We start from the raw sequence: 15654 nt of genomic DNA, 5'->3' as shown, positions 1-15654 counted from the left end.
GTGCTATTATGAGCACAAATTTTATAATTAAATACAAGTCAATAAGCACTTTAATGTGCCTGAAACAGCCCATCAGCAAATAAAGATGAAGTAAAAATGTGTGCACTTGGTACACATATTGACTTTCTTTTACTTCCATTTCCACATAATATTGACAAACATATTGCGAGAATTTGATTGATATGTGTCAGCTCAGATTTGCTATGCAAGAGCAAAGTCTTTTTTTTTTTTAAGGAATCATTTGCTGATCAGCTATAGGCTGACTTGACCCCATATTCCTACCATGATATTCCCACAATGTAGGGATGGGGAGTGGCATGACTCGCAAAACTTGGATTATGTTATTTTCTCGGGGCGATGAGAATTTGGACAAATGATACCCAAGACAGAATTATTATCTCATCAAAGAGATCCCTCAGCAGTATCTGTGGACTGTGCAGTGTTCTCAGTTCGATAAAGGATTAGAACACAATCCTTCTTTGGAGGACTGTGACTCGATACTGCATCAATATCTTTCTGAGAAATATTTTTCATTTTATTCCCTCTTTAACATCTTAAGCCTTAGGAGAATTAGTTGAAAAGCCAGGTCTTTTGGGTAGATACTGACATTAAGTCTTCTACTCTGTCATTTGTAATCATAAATTCCAGAACACTGCTCCTAATTTCATTGTGTATTGTTTTCTAAGAGAATGATAGACAGATTATTTTTTAAACCCCTAAGCCTACCACACTTGCTGACTTCCTCACTGGTCACTAAGAAAGTCCTGCCAATCTGGCCAGATCACCTGAGGTTGGGAGTTCGAAACCAGCCTTATCAACACGGAGAAATCCCATCTCTACTAAAAATACAAAAAATTAGCCAGGCATGGTGGCACATGCCTTTAATCCCAACTACTTGGGAGGCTGAGCAGGATAATCACTTTAACCTGGGAGGCAGAGGTTGTGGTGACCTGAGATCGTGCCATTGCACTCCAGCCTGGGCAACAAGAGCGAAACTTCGTCTCAAAAAAGAAAAAGAAAAAGAAAAAGAAAAAGAAAGTCCTGCCAGTCAACGCATAGGTGTGTGTTCATTGCTCAGCCCTTCTCCAATCAGACTCATTCCTCTAGCGTTCCTGACACACGTGTGTGTGCACACACGCACACACACATCACTCTAAAATGTGGCTGCTAATGGTTCACCTTTCTCACTTTTGTCTACAAATCTCAATCCTGTTGATTCCACAAATTCTAAATCAAGCAATATCATTTTATGAGTCTTTCCACAACCACTCCTTCAGTGGATCCTTCAGTTTCCATCACACCTGAAGTCTTCAGAATATCACCCTCAGATCAAGACAAGAAACCTCCCTGGCTAGGGTTTCAGGCTTTAGAAGCCCAGATTTGACTCCTTTTGGCCATAAGACTAATGCGATATGCCTACCTGGAGCCTGTGCCCCCCGCTTCTAGACCATGCCCTGGGACTCAGATCGCTTGCCCCAGATGGCCACACAATCACTTTCAGGACCATCCTCTCTGGGCAGACAACATCACAAGTGTGTGCACCCTAAGGCCCGAGGCCAAGAAGGCAGCTTTCTGGATATATGAGCTGAGTGTTCACACACTTTTGCATGGCCCCTCAAGACACAGGACAAGGGGGAAAGTGGGAAGAAAAGAAGTAGCCAGTGACTAGGGCCAGCTCTCCCAACTCAGCTATGTTGGATCATTCTGATTACATCACTTGGCTCAAGTGTAACCCTCAAGACACTTAGCACATCCTCCAGCTAAATTTACCAGTGTTCATGGATGACCTAGGTTAGAAATATATTTCACTATGAAGTAACACATAAAATGAGCAGAAAGGGAGTTAATAAGATTAATAATAGACTTAGTGAGCATTATGAGCTAAGTTTTAGAGAAAGATAATTTCTTTCAACCCTAATAACAACCTTGTGGGGTTCATTATCTCCCTTTAAAAATTAGGAAACCAAGGTTTTGCCATGGTCTCACAGGAGGATCAGAATAGCATCTTTATGACCCCAGAGCATACTCCTCTTCACTTCACCTACCCATGCGACCAAATCAGACACCTTCTGGGATGTCCATGTCGACCATTTCTTAAAGAGTAACCAACAGATGGATAGTTTCCTGTTTGTGAATCAATGGTAGGTGACTGAAAAATTGGTTCTGAGAGCTCGTTTTGCAAAGATTGATGGTGACAGGCTGAGAAGCAGCTTTGAAAGACCTACCTGCTAGCAGCATGAAGAGCTGCTCTTCCCTATCTTGGCATTAACTAGTTAATTGTTGGAGGTGGGTGCAGGGGTGGATTATGTGTATTCCTAACTGCTGGAAAGTGGGGACTGGGAGTTACAAAGACCTTTGTAATTTAGACCTTGCAGAGCTGAGCAATTTTCAGTCGCTTTTCTTGCTGATAACACTACTTCCCTTATCTACCATGGAACACATCTTAATGAAGAATTTGCATTCACGGCATCAGGTTAATGAATATGAAACTAAATAGTGTATATCCCTCTGATGGATAGGATTTCTGAAGCACAGACATTATATACATATTTGATGATAAAGTACTAGAAGTGCAGGGAATTGAGATCAAGCTTCCTCCTAAGGGGATTGAATCTCAGAGAGAGCAGGTGACTTAGTAATCAGAGGGCGAGCTGTCTGCTCAACCAGGATGCTCCTCCTATGGCACAAAATTCAGTTTTAAAAAATATTAAATTCAGCCGGGCGTGGTGGTTCACACCTGTAATCCCAGCACTTTGGGAGGCTGAGGCAGGAGAATTGCTTGAACCTGGGAGGCAGAGGTTGCAGTGAGTTGAGATTGCACCACTGCACAACAGCCTGGGCAACAGAGCAAGACTCCACCTCAAATAATAATAATAATAATAAATTCAAATCAAATGTGTTAGGTGTGAGTTCTATCCCTATAGGTGTGAGGCAGAGGTGGAGGATTTTGTATACAATAAAGAAACATGAATATTAGGTCTTCAATAACATAGGACTCCCTGGCTCTCTCATGGGCATTCCTCTGAAGCATTTTGAGATTTACTGCTATTAAAGAGTCTTCCAAACATTATCTTACTTAGAAAAGTTAATCATTTTAATATAATTTTGTTCACAGGAGGGAATTTAAGTGCACACTACTGCTTAAAGTTATCTCTTTGTTCCTAAGTTTAAGGGGATCTAGTAAATAAGAACATTCAACTTTGTCTCAGTCAATAAAGATGAAAGAAGATGACTTAGGCGGTGGGAATCAGAGTGGGAAAAATTTTTATATGTTTCCAATATCCTGAAACACATATGACTTTATTCAATCATAAGGTAAACAAAGTATGGAATTTACAAGGAAAAGGTAATAAGAATGGTGGTGCCAGCTTTTCATATTCTAGCTATTAGTGAATTAAAGAGAAGTAGCATTCCTGAAAGGATATCATTTTCTCAAGAAAATTGGAAAACAATGTGTGGCATTTAAAAAATACTAAACTCTGTGGCCATAATTCTCCTAAAATTCATTTGTCTAAAGAAATTAGAAGTGGATCATATTAAATAAGGCTTAGATATGTTCACTTTATCTTCCTGAAAATATAATTTCATTACAATCAGATTTATCAAATTTATCTTATTTTACTTGCTATTTAAAATATCTTATAATTTACTTGCATATTTGGAATAACAATATTCTTAATATGCTTCTTGATTTTTAACAAAGCCTCGGCCAAATGTTAATCAAATCAAGCTGTTCAAAGTTACTTTGTAGCACATTTCCTTTGAACACACCATACACACAGCAATATCTAGCAAAGGTGTCAATTTTTCTTTATTTTTAAAATCAGACCATTTGAAGAAGTTATTTACTACAAATGACTCTACACATTCACGCGTGCGCGCGTGCGTACACAAACACCCACACACCCCTTTTTAAAGAAACGTTAGAACCCAACCCCCTCTAGACAGGAGGAAAACATTACAGCTGTACAAGCAGTTATGCCTGTTGCCTTAGAGTAATACGGTAGCAGCAGGAGATTACGGTACTAGCTGGGCTACTGCCTGTGTTACGTCAGCGAGAGCTGCAAAGTTCCTTGCCATTCTTTTCTGGTGTAGGGGAGCTGAATATTAAAAGGGTGATTGTAGAGTTACCGCTTATCTGTATTTTTTTTTCTTTTCCTATTTTGACTCTATTTTAAAAAATGCAGGTAAAGTGACAGAGGGCCAGGAGCTTACGGACATTGGTGGTGGAGGGGTGAGTCAGCGGGTGCAAAAGGACGAGGATTTGGTTCCTCCGAGAGACGGTCTCCTCTCCGCCTCCAGAGAAGAGCAGGCAGGCAGTTCCCGGGACCAAGGCCGGGTTCGCCTCCCCAGCGCGCGAGCGGGTGGTTCTGCAGCGGCGCTTCAAGGTGAGTGCGCGGGGCCGGCGTCCCGCAGGGCCGAGTGGTAAGGGCAGACCTCCCCCGTCGTCTGGAGAGACGGAACCTCTACTTTTCCCAGTGCCTCCCGCTTTTTCCACTAGATTTTATACCGGCCCCCCACGCCACCTCCGATTCCCTTACACATTCTGCGAAGTTGCCTTCTACTTAACAAGTGTCCTTTTAACCCTGTGTTGATCACCCGAGGTAGGAGGAAAAGGGTTTCTGCAACGACACGTTATTAATACCACCTGTGAGATCTTGAACTTGCATTTTTTATTATTTATTTATTTGAGACAGAGTCTCACTCTGTCGACCAGGCAGGAGTGCAGTGGCACGATCTTGGCTCACTGCAACCTCCGCCTTCCCAGGTTCAAGAGATTCTCCTGCCTCAGTCTCCCAAGTAGCTGGGATTACAGGCGCGTGCTACCACACTCGGCTAATTTTTGCATTTTTACTAGAGACGGGGGTTTCACCATGTTGGCCAGGCTAGTCTCGAACTCCTGACCTCGTGATCCGCCCGCCTCGGCCTCCCAAAGTGGTGGGATTACAGGCGTGAGCCACCAGGCCCAGAGAACTTGCGATTTTAACAAGAGTTTTTTTTGCCCTACGTCCCGCCTCAGGGCCTAATCCCAGAAGGCAAGGTGGGCACTTTCTCACGCCCGCCGAGTGCCTGCGGTGGGTTCGCAGTTGTGGAAACCCAGGTTTCTTGTGTAGATGGTGGCCCCCAGACCAGAAAATCCAAGGTGGCTCCCACCCGCTGGCATACCGGCTTTATGTTTAAGCCTGCAAAATCCGCAGTGACTGTCCCTTGCAAAGCTCCCTCTGCGGAGGAACGTCCTCCCCCCACGTCCCCCGGCAGTCCTGCTGCGGCTGGCAGCTGGAGCCCTTCGGGTGGCCAACAGTAAGGATTGCAAAGGCGTCGTGGACAGACCTGGGTCTCGTTCAGTGCTCTGGTCTCTCCCGGCTTTGCTCGGGACCTGGTTCTCAGGACTGCTTGGCTGGTGGACACACGGGCGCGCCCTGCACACCCGAGTGAGAATTCCACTGGCGTGGGCGTGAGCGTGCGCGTGGTCCTGGCCCTGCGGTCCCTGGGTCGCAGTGGTTCCCTCTCCCAGGCCGCCCCCTCCAGGTGACTGCGAGGCAACCTGTTCTAATGGACACCGAGCACATCCTCGGAATTCCCTGGCTAAATCGGTGCGACACACTCGCAACCGCAATCGCCCTTCGGTGGCTTCGGGGATTTTGATTTCGTGGTACCGGCGCACGCAATCCAGGCTTTGAGCGCTGGATCCTGGGGTTGGGGGATTTGTTTTTGTTTGTCGCTTCGGATCCTGAACTCCGGCAGAGGTGACGCGGTAGAGCGCGCGAGGCAGGTTCCCAGTCGTGTGAGCGCGAGATGCGCTCCGGAGTTGCCTCCTCCGCAGCTGCCTCCTCCGCAGCAGGGCTAAGCGGCCTGTGGACGGCATAACCAGCCCTGCGCCCGCCTGGCGTCTCGCAGCCCATCGACCTGAGCACGGCCTCTCTCCCTGGGGCGCCTAGCTCACAGCCCGCCTTTCTCTTTGCGCTCTTTCAGGTGGACGCGGTCAAAGGATGCCCCGCAGCCGCCTGGGTCTCGGCACATATTGCACATCCACGTCCCCTGCCCCGCGCGCCTAGAAGCTGCAGCGAGCAACAGCCCTCGGTGGGGCAGCTCAAAATGTAGATAACTGCGGACCAGGAGCAGCGCCCAGATGCCATCGGTCCCGGCCTTTGAGCGTCGACGGCTGATCCTTTGGTTTGCTGGGGAGACTGGCGGTGGAGTTTTGAATTCCAAATTATGTGCAAAATGCTGAATCTTCCCCAAACCAGGACGAGTCAGACAGTGCGGAAAAGCAAACTCTCGTAATTCTTGGATTGCATGTTGCAAGGAGTCTCCTGGATCTTCGTACCCAGCCTCGGGTAGGGAGGGAGTCGGGATCCCGGGTCAGGCCAGCCCAGCAGGTGGAGAGGGTTCCCGGCAGCCCCGCGCGCCCCTGGCCATGTCGCCTTTCATGCCCTGCCCCTTTGCGTGGCCTTCTGAGGGTTCCCAGGGCTGGCCAGGGTTGTTTCCCACCCACGCGCGCGCTCTCACCCCCAGCCAAACCCAGTTGGCAGGGTTCCCTTCAGCCGAGACCTTTTGATTCCCGGCTCCCGCGCTCCCTCCTCTGCGCCCGCCCGGGGGTGGCCCTGGAGAGCCGGACCTCTCCCGGCCCGGCTGGGATCATGGTGTTTCTCTCCGGAAATGCTTCCGACAGCTCCAACTGCACCCAACCGCCGGCACCGGTGAACATTTCCAAGGCCATTCTGCTCGGGGTCATCTTGGGGGGCCTCATTCTTTTTGGGGTGCTGGGGAACATCCTAGTGATCCTCTCCGTGGCCTGTCACAGACACCTGCACTCAGTCACTCACTACTACATCGTCAACCTGGCGGTGGCCGACCTCCTGCTCACCTCCACGGTGCTGCCCTTCTCCGCCATCTTCGAGGTCCTAGGCTATTGGGCCTTCGGCAGGGTCTTCTGCAACATCTGGGCAGCAGTGGACGTGCTGTGCTGCACCGCGTCCATCATGGGGCTCTGCATCATCTCCATCGACCGCTACATCGGCGTGAGCTACCCGCTGCGCTACCCTACCATCGTCACCCAGAGGAGGGGTCTCATGGCTCTGCTCTGCGTCTGGGCACTCTCCCTGGTCATCTCCATCGGGCCCCTATTCGGCTGGAGGCAGCCGGCCCCCGAGGACGAGACCATCTGCCAGATCAACGAGGAGCCGGGTTACGTGCTCTTCTCAGCGCTGGGCTCCTTCTACCTGCCGCTGGCCATCATCCTGGTCATGTACTGCCGCGTCTACGTGGTGGCCAAGAGGGAGAGCAGGGGCCTCAAGTCCGGCCTCAAGACTGACAAGTCGGACTCAGAGCAAGTGACGCTCCGCATCCATCGGAAAAACGCCCCGGCAGGAGGCAGCGGGGTGGCCAGCGCCAAGACCAAGACGCACTTCTCGGTGAGGCTCCTCAAGTTCTCCCGGGAGAAGAAAGCGGCCAAAACGCTGGGCATCGTGGTGGGCTGCTTCGTCCTCTGCTGGCTGCCTTTTTTCTTAGTGATGCCCATTGGTAAGTCTTGACCACCCCTCACTTTAGCATCTGGGGGTCTTCATCCTCCTCCCCTTCTGGTACCCCAAACTCCCAGTCTGGGATGGGAGAGGAAGGATTAGCATTTCAAACAGCATAACTCTATGGCAATTAGACAAGTTTCCCCTGTTGAAATGTGAATTTTCCTTCTCTTTCTAGTCCAGTCTCATTTATATTAGGTCCTAGAGCACTTTTTCAACTGTAAAGTGCCTTCCAACTGATGCAGATTAATTGGTCTCTTTAATAAGAATGTCAACTATTCTTTATGCCTTTTATGCCTATAAGCATGTGTTTAATTTAAATGCATCTGCTCTCTCTATTCTCAGAGTCTCCAGCAAGTGCTTAGGCTGAGGGTGGAATGCCATTTTCACTCTGCTACAGAATGCAAATTCTCTTGGCCTGAAAATAAGTACCATGCTTATTTGGGACAAATGTGTGATTTTATTATTGCATTAGGTTATTCATAAGGGTTTGTTTAATGGTCTGTTTATATTCTATATCTGTGCTAATTTTATTTTCTGGATTCAGCATGGAAGGAATTATGGTGAGCTACTAAGGAAAAATGATTTTATGTCCAAACCAATTTAAGCCTTAATAATTAATCTTGTTTCCAATAAGTAAATACTTATTTTTTAATTTTAAGTATTAAAACAAATACTTCTCTTATCAAAATCATCCAGGAAGGTGCAGATGACACTGTTTGAAAATAATACAGTACACATAATGTTACAAATCCAATTTTTGCAGATGCTAAATTAGTTGTTGTCAAAATTAATTAGTTTGTTATAAGTATCGGCAAGCTGATCCACTTGGCAGAGTAATCTATCTCTTTCAATGAGATCCCAAAATGGTTTCATGCTATTTTTAGTTTGTAAGCTCAAATATAGACCCAAACATCAATTATCCACAAACTCTAAGAAAACAAAACATCATAGTAAGCATTAATAAAAGTCCATTTCAAGTGCTTTACGGCCTAGTTTAAATGACATGTACTTAAAGTACTTTGATTTGCAACTTTGTGGAATAATAGCAACTATTTATTTTGTACAGTTTATGTTTCAGACATTTTCCCAAGTTTTTTATTTCATTAGTCTTCTCAACAACTCAGTGAGGTATGCAGAATTATCCTGCAATCACAGGTCCTGGGAAGGGATGCTTCAGGTTCTAATACCATGACCACCAGCCCTGGATAGCTATTTAAATGTGAGTTAAAATTAAATAAAATTAATACTCAGTTCCTCAATTCCTCAGTCCCACCGACCACCTCTAAAGTACTCAATAGCCACGTGTGGCCAGTGACTACTGTTTTAGACAGCAGAGATACAGGTCATGTCTATCATTGCAGAAATGTCTGTCCTGGGCTGCCAGAGAGGCCCTTCTAATCCAACCTGGCCTTCCACTGTGCCTGCCCATCAGTATTACTTACTCTGCTCCTGGAAATACAACGCAATTTTGAAATTATAGAAATTACACTCTTTACCTGAGCCCCTTTGCACATTTATTCACACATCGGCTCTCTCAAAAAGTATTTGTGGACCCTTCGTTTTAGGCACTTTGGATGAACAGGGCAGAAAAGTTCTTGCCAATGAGAAGTTTGCATTTGGAAAGGATAGCCATAAGCCAATGAATGGATCCTGAAAAATCAAGGATCAGCAAGTACTATCAAAAATTTGACAGGATGAGAAGCTAGAAAGTGACAAAGACAATGAGAGCCTGCCTTAGTGGTTAGTGAGGAAAATTCTGTCTAAAGAGGTGATATTTGAGCAGAGTTCTGACTGGACTGAAGAGCAAAGCTTGCAAGATCTAGGAAGAAGAGCTTCCTGGGCAGAGAGAACAGTGAGTACACAGATGGGAAACAGCCTGACCTGTTTAGTGAAGATCACGGAGGCCAGTACAGCTCAACTACAGACGGGGAGGGGGCAGTCAAGTTCAAGAAGAGATCAGGGAGGTAGACAACACCAAAGTCATGTGGGGTATTTTAGGCTAAAGTAAAATTTACATATTATTCTAATTGTGATGGGAAGTCATTCAGGGGTGTTTAGCAGGTGAGTGGCTGGTCTCATTTGTATTTTTAAAGGATCATTCTGGTTGTTGGGGGAAAAATGAGCTGTTTGGGGACAAGAGCAGAAGCAGAGACTAGTTAAAAGGCATCGAGGGGATAGAGGTAGTGACACCTTGGACTCAGGTGGGACAGGTAGAGGTGGTAAGAAGTGATCAGATTCAGCACTTACTTCAAAGGTAGAGTTGATGAGTTTGGACAATGGTGTGAGAAAAAGGGCCTGAACAGCTGAGTAAATAGTAGTGCATTTTACTAAGAGTTACAGGGTTACCAGGGGCTGCAGGGAGTGAGAAGTAGAAGCCTTTGTTTTCTATACACTGTGTTGAGAAGCATTCAATAGACACAGAAGTAGCCATGCTAAGTAGGGAGTTAGATACTGTACATAGATTTGGAGCTTAGAGAGGAGGCTGGCTACAGGTATAAATTTGGGATATATCAACATCTTTAAAGCTACAGGAATGGAGATATTGAGGAGAAAGAAGATAAAGAGAGGAAAGAAAGATAAGAACAGAGCCTCTGGGGAATTCTGATACTTGGGGATCAGGAAAAAGAGGAAAAACAACCAGCAAACAAGATTGCAAAGGAGTAGCCTGGGAGAAGAAAAATCAGGAGAGTTTGATGTCCTACAAGGCAGGAGTAATCAACTGTGGCACACGCAGCTGAGACGTCAGATTAGAAGAGGACTGGGAGGCAACATTGGATTTGGCAGTAAGGAGGTCCTTAGTGATAGGAGGAAGTTTTGTGAGGCTCACAGCTCCAGGGGCATGATGGAACCAAAAGCCTAATTGTGTACTTTCTAGAAAGAACAAAGGATGAAAAAGTGGGAACGGGAAAATAGACAACTGTTGTGAAAGGTTTTGCTAGACAGTGGAGCTAGGAAATGTGGTGTAGCTGGAGGGGTGTAGAGAGAGCTTTCAACAGTGGGAGGTAGGGATATGACATGATATTTGCATTCTGATGGGAATGGTGAAATAAAGAGGCACTGATGGGACAGGCAAGAGAGGAGATGCGATTCAGTGCCCAAGGGAAGCACTGGGAAGTGACGATGAAAGCAAAGTGCATGAGCCCGGAGGCATGTAGAGATGGAGGGAGAGAGAGAGTGATCTCTTCAGGATATGTTTATGTCCTCAGTGAAATATGAAGGGAGATCATCAGCTAAGAGTGAGGCGTGAATGGGAAATGATAGCAGTTTGTGCAGCAGAGAAGGTGTGAAAGATTCATCTTTTAGAGTGGGAGAGTAAACATAGTATGGAAGTTCAGTAGAGGCACTGGGAAGTCCTGAGGCCTATTTGCGATTTATGGTCATAACATTAAAGTAGAGCAGTCAGGAGGGTTGTGTGTTTTCCTCTTACAGCTAAGTAGCTGAGGGATACTGGAGGCATTGCTGAGGACCAACTATGAGTCTCCAAGAACGTGTTTGTGAAGAGACACAGACTAGGTCACGTTGGGGAGCATCCACAGCCAGGTGGTAGAAGGAGCCAAGGTGACGATGGGTGGCCTGGGATTTTGGAGTCTGGTGGTGACTGAGCTATGTAGGGAGATGAGAAACAATAACCTGGGTCCTGGAGTCATCTAGGGGAGGTGGACACTCTGTCTAATCATAGCCCACTCTTGGATCTGCTCTCCCAGGGAGTCGGCAGTGTGGAGGAGAAGATGTTGTGGTGCAGAGAAGTAGGAGCCCTCAGAATCAGTTTGCTTCCTTTAAATCCTAGTAAGGTGCCAGACATGGTGGCTCATGCCTGTAATCCCAGCACTTTGGGATACAGAGCAGGTGGATCACTTGAGGTCAGGAGTTTGAGACCAGCCTGGCCAACATGGTGAAACCTCATCTCTACTAAAAACACAAAAATTAGCTGGGCATGGTGGTCCATGCCTGTAATCCCAGCTACTTGGTAGGCTGAGGCTGGAGAATCACTTGAATCCAGGAGACAGACATTGCAGTGAGAAAAAAAAAAAAAAAAGTTATATGACAGGAGGGAAGTAGGGAACATACAGTCCACAGGGTTGAGTAGCTGCTCAGGTGTGCAAAGGATTCCTAAACCTGTCAATCTGTGCTCCTCAATTTCCTCCTGACACAAATTGAGTAAGAGATGATTTCCTCCAAGAATGTACCGCCTGTGCAATAAGCACCAGGCTCTGAGCTACACAGAATAAAAAAGATGAGTAAAGTACAGTGCCCTCAAGGGCCTCACAGTCTAGTTAAGGAGACAATTTGTCAACAATTAATGCAAGTCTGTGAGATTGGTGCTCAGAGTGATATTACATGGTGCTCAGGATGCTGCTCAGAGTGACATTATTACACAGTGCTAAGGAGTATAGCAGTGAACTGTCTGGTGGTCACTGAGAAGCTTCTATAAGCATGGCCATTGACAGAGCAGAGACTTAAAAAAGATGGAACTATTTCTGCTGGGTCATCAACTAGATGTTATATGTTTTTTTTTTTTTTAATTAACTGTCTTAAGTATGATTTTCATGCAAAATGTGAACAGAAGAATAAATATACTATCATATTATTATACACAAGGGACATACATTCTTAAATATGATGTGCTCTTTTAGAAAGAAGAGGCTGTTGGTCTGCACTAGGCTGCAGGGAGAAAAGGGATTAAAAACTAAAACCAAAGCAGGGATGAGTGTGCTAAGCACAGTTGAGAAGTGAAACACCCATGTTTAATAGGGACTGACCCAGGAAACTCAGGTGGGTAGGCTATTTGATTGTGAAGGTTCTTCCTGTATATTGTGAGAAGTCTCACATTCCCTTTTCCCCAAGCTTCCCCCAACTAAGGCTGGGTTGCTTACTGCAATGAATAGCGTGGGTGTTGGGAGGAATCTGACTTGCCTGTTTCCAAGTCTAAATCTTGCTAGTCTTGTTCCCTTTTTGCATCCTAAACGTTTGGTTGAAATTCAGAACCCCTTCAAGGGAGGGAGGTCCCATGAAAGGTTGTTGGCAGTCATTTCTAATGTGAGGTGGCTAGCAGTCATTTATACTTTGGAGCAAATCCTTTCAAAAAGCAAATTTTGGTCATGGAGATGAGTAGAAAGACTATGAGGATGTTAGCCTTCGACATACAAAAAAGAAGGAAGGATGAGGACTCTGCTTCCCAGGAAGCTCCAGCACCTGAAGTCGGAATCATCTTTGTTGATTTCATCCCATTGTCTAGAGCCCACTAGTTCCAGAGGCAGTGTGCTGCTGACTGGAGAAACTGTTGACCTGAGATTTAAACCTAGGCTTCTCTTTTCTATAACAGGGGGTGTCATATAGGTCAGCTGCCCAGCATAGTGCCCACCACAGAGTAAATGGCAATGAATGTTCATCTTACTAGAATTCAAATGATTCACAGACCATTACTGATGTATGTCAACACACAGATGTTGCCATGAAGGGTGGATTTCCTTGGCATTCCGAGAAATAGGAAGCACTGGAAAGAAGACGATGGAGCAGGCAAAATTCACGGAAAACATAGTTACATGTCTGAATTCTGGATATGTTATCTGAGTTAAACACAAAATCCAGTGTTATTATAGGACCTAAGCCATTGATTGCTATTGCCACTGAATCAAAGGAGGCAGTATTGGGCTGAGATGTGGCTTCCATAGACACAGAATATTTGAGAATTATGTTTATAAATGAACAGAAGGCAGCACATTGATGGGACAGGAGAATGTGTTTTAAGATTGGATGTTTGGGAAGGGCAGAGCTGGCAGGGGATTTATCAAGTGGAGGTAGTGAGGCAGAGAATGATTCATTCATTCAGAAGAAGAAGAAGAATTTCACTGAGCATCTACTGTATGCCAGGAAGTTATAGAATCACTGGAGATAAAGACACAAAAATCCCTGCCCTAATGGAGCAGAACATCTGAACAATTAGATATCTAGGAAAGTTTTGAATGATGCTATATGAAAAATAACAAGGAAAAAAGACAAGTACATACAACGACATATGATAACCGCAAACCCTCTGTGGATGCCCAAGATAACCAGGGGTTGAGGCTTGCTTCACTACAGGTATAAAGGGAGCAGGCCCCTGGTTCTCATGGAAAAGGTTTACCTCTTAGAGATAGTGCTGTGAAGAGAAACTAATGCCATTAGGATTTATTTTATTTATTTGTATTTTTAGTGACAGGATCTTATTCTTTCACCCAGACTGGAGTGCAGTGGTAATCATAGCTCACTGCAGCCTTGAACTCAAGTGATCCTCCCACCTCAGCCTCCTGAGTAACTGAAACTATAGGCATGCACCACCACGCCTGGCTTTTATATTTTATTTTTATAGAGATGGAGTCTTGCTATGTTGTCCAGGCTGGTCTTGAGCTCCTAGGCTCAAGCAATCCTTTTCTTTTAACCTCCCACAGCATTGGGATTATAGGCATGAGCCACCATACCTGGCTAGAATTTATTTTAAGATAAGAAGCCAGTGTTTCAGATACTCTTACTGTACCACAAACCATCCCAAAAGGTAGTGGCTTAAAGCAAGAGCCGTTTATGTCTCACATAGACAGAAGACTTCTGTGGACAGAAGTCAGCACCCAACTTGCCTGGCAGTTGAAGTTGGCCATGAGTCTTAGTGGCCTCTCTTCCCTCCATGGCCGAAACCACCTTTCATATAGCATGGCAGTTCTTCCCCAAGAAAGCCAAGGCAGAAGCTGTGAGGCCTTTGAAGAGCTAGGCTAACATCTGGTCCAGCACCACTGCTGTTTCATTCTGCAGCCACAGCAAGTCAGGGGACCAGCCTAGGTTCAAGGGAAAGCCAGATGGACTCATCTCTTGGTGGGAGAGCAGCAGGTGGATGCAAGAAGGGCAGATCATTGTAGTCCTCTTGCAGATCACTGACCTCCCAAGTGTGCCAAATTACTTTTCTCCCTCATCCATCATTTATACTGAGAACTTCCCACATGCCAGGCTTCATGCAATGTACCAAGTAAAACCAGTTGGGGTTCCTGCCTCCCTGCAGGCTTCTAATCTCCAGAAGGAGACAGACATTAATCAGACAGCCACAAAAAGTTATCAAAAACTGTGTACAGAACAATGAAGGGAACATAAATGATGCCTTGAAAATATGTCCTGTGGCTAAGGGTGGTCCTGGACTGGGAGGCTAGAAAGATCTTGCTGGGAAGGAGGGCTTGACTATTGAGCCCAGATCTATTGAATGAGTAGGTGTTTGTGACAAAAATGGGGAAGGAGAGAAGAGAACGTGCAAAGACTTTAGTGGGGCCGGCTTAATGCTCATAATGGCTTTCTAGAAGGCCACTGTGGCCAGAAACAAGAGGCCAAGAGATAACTGGTGTCCAGTGAAGTTGGAAAGAGAAGAACCAGACTAAACAAGGCTCTATAGCCATTTATACAAATTTGTGTTTTTATCCAAAGACAAGCAGAAATGACATGATTGAGTTTATACAGCATTTCAGAATATCAAAGCCTTAGTGAAAAGAAGATTGTGGATAGACCAGTTGGGAGACCTTTACACAGGACAGGGGAGCTGAATTCTGCCAAGTGCAATCCTTCTACTGTGCCATTTAAAAAACTTATTTCTGTGAGCTGCCACATTGTTCTGGAATGCCTCTTTTGTCACTGCCTTCAGAGCTTAGATTTATGAGAAAACCTTTCTCGTGATCAGAAATAGTGTAACCGCACTTGGCTTTAAATTAATTTTGGCTCTTTCCACAAGACATTATCAATGTCAATGAAGATTTACCATCATTTTCAAAAGAATGTGCTGCAGGCTCAGAAGACGTCAACAATGAGCCCTAACAATGCTTTGAACAATAGCTGACTCTTTCAAGTCATGCTATAGACAGGTGAGTTATTACTTGGATGGAGTAATAATCCTTAGTCACTTAGTAACAAAGTCGTTGCTGTGTTCTGTCACCTCATGGTTTCACAGTGGATGTGAAAACAGTTTTCTAAGGCATTTTCTTTGTTTAACAAGTTTACTATATTTTAGCCCTGCTATTTGGTTTACCAGTTTGACACTTGCCTAGTTGGCTTTTCATTTTTATGCTTTGTATTTCTTTGCTATTTGAACATTCTTTTTTTTTATTTTTCCTTTTTTTTT

At 45.3% G+C, this 15654-nt stretch overlaps 1 protein-coding gene across 4 annotated transcripts in view; it reads left to right on the top strand.

The window, feature by feature from the left end:
• The first annotated feature begins 4024 nt into the window (after positions 1 to 4024).
• ADRA1A (adrenoceptor alpha 1A) overlaps positions 4025 to 15654 on the top strand; it is a 111068-nt gene continuing 99438 nt past the window's right edge. For 3 of the 4 annotated variants that reach the window (XM_012435158.3, XM_012435160.3, XM_012435159.3), the window contains exons 1-2: positions 4026 to 4388; positions 5974 to 7524. In XM_012435158.3, coding sequence (XP_012290581.2) covers positions 6642 to 7524 — 883 coding nt within the window. In that variant the 5' untranslated portion in view covers positions 4026 to 4388; positions 5974 to 6641. Of the gene's footprint in view, positions 4389 to 5973; positions 7525 to 15654 lie in introns of all 4 variants that reach the window. The other variant, XM_064368719.1, reaches the window with a different exon arrangement.

The sequence above is a fragment of the Aotus nancymaae genome, unplaced genomic scaffold, assembly GCF_030222135.1.
Source record: "Aotus nancymaae isolate 86718 unplaced genomic scaffold, 86718_ANA_hifiasm-v0.15.2.pri h1tg000079l, whole genome shotgun sequence".
Classification (NCBI taxonomy): Eukaryota; Metazoa; Chordata; class Mammalia; order Primates; family Aotidae; genus Aotus; species Aotus nancymaae.
This window is presented reverse-complemented; position numbering and strand designations above follow the sequence as displayed.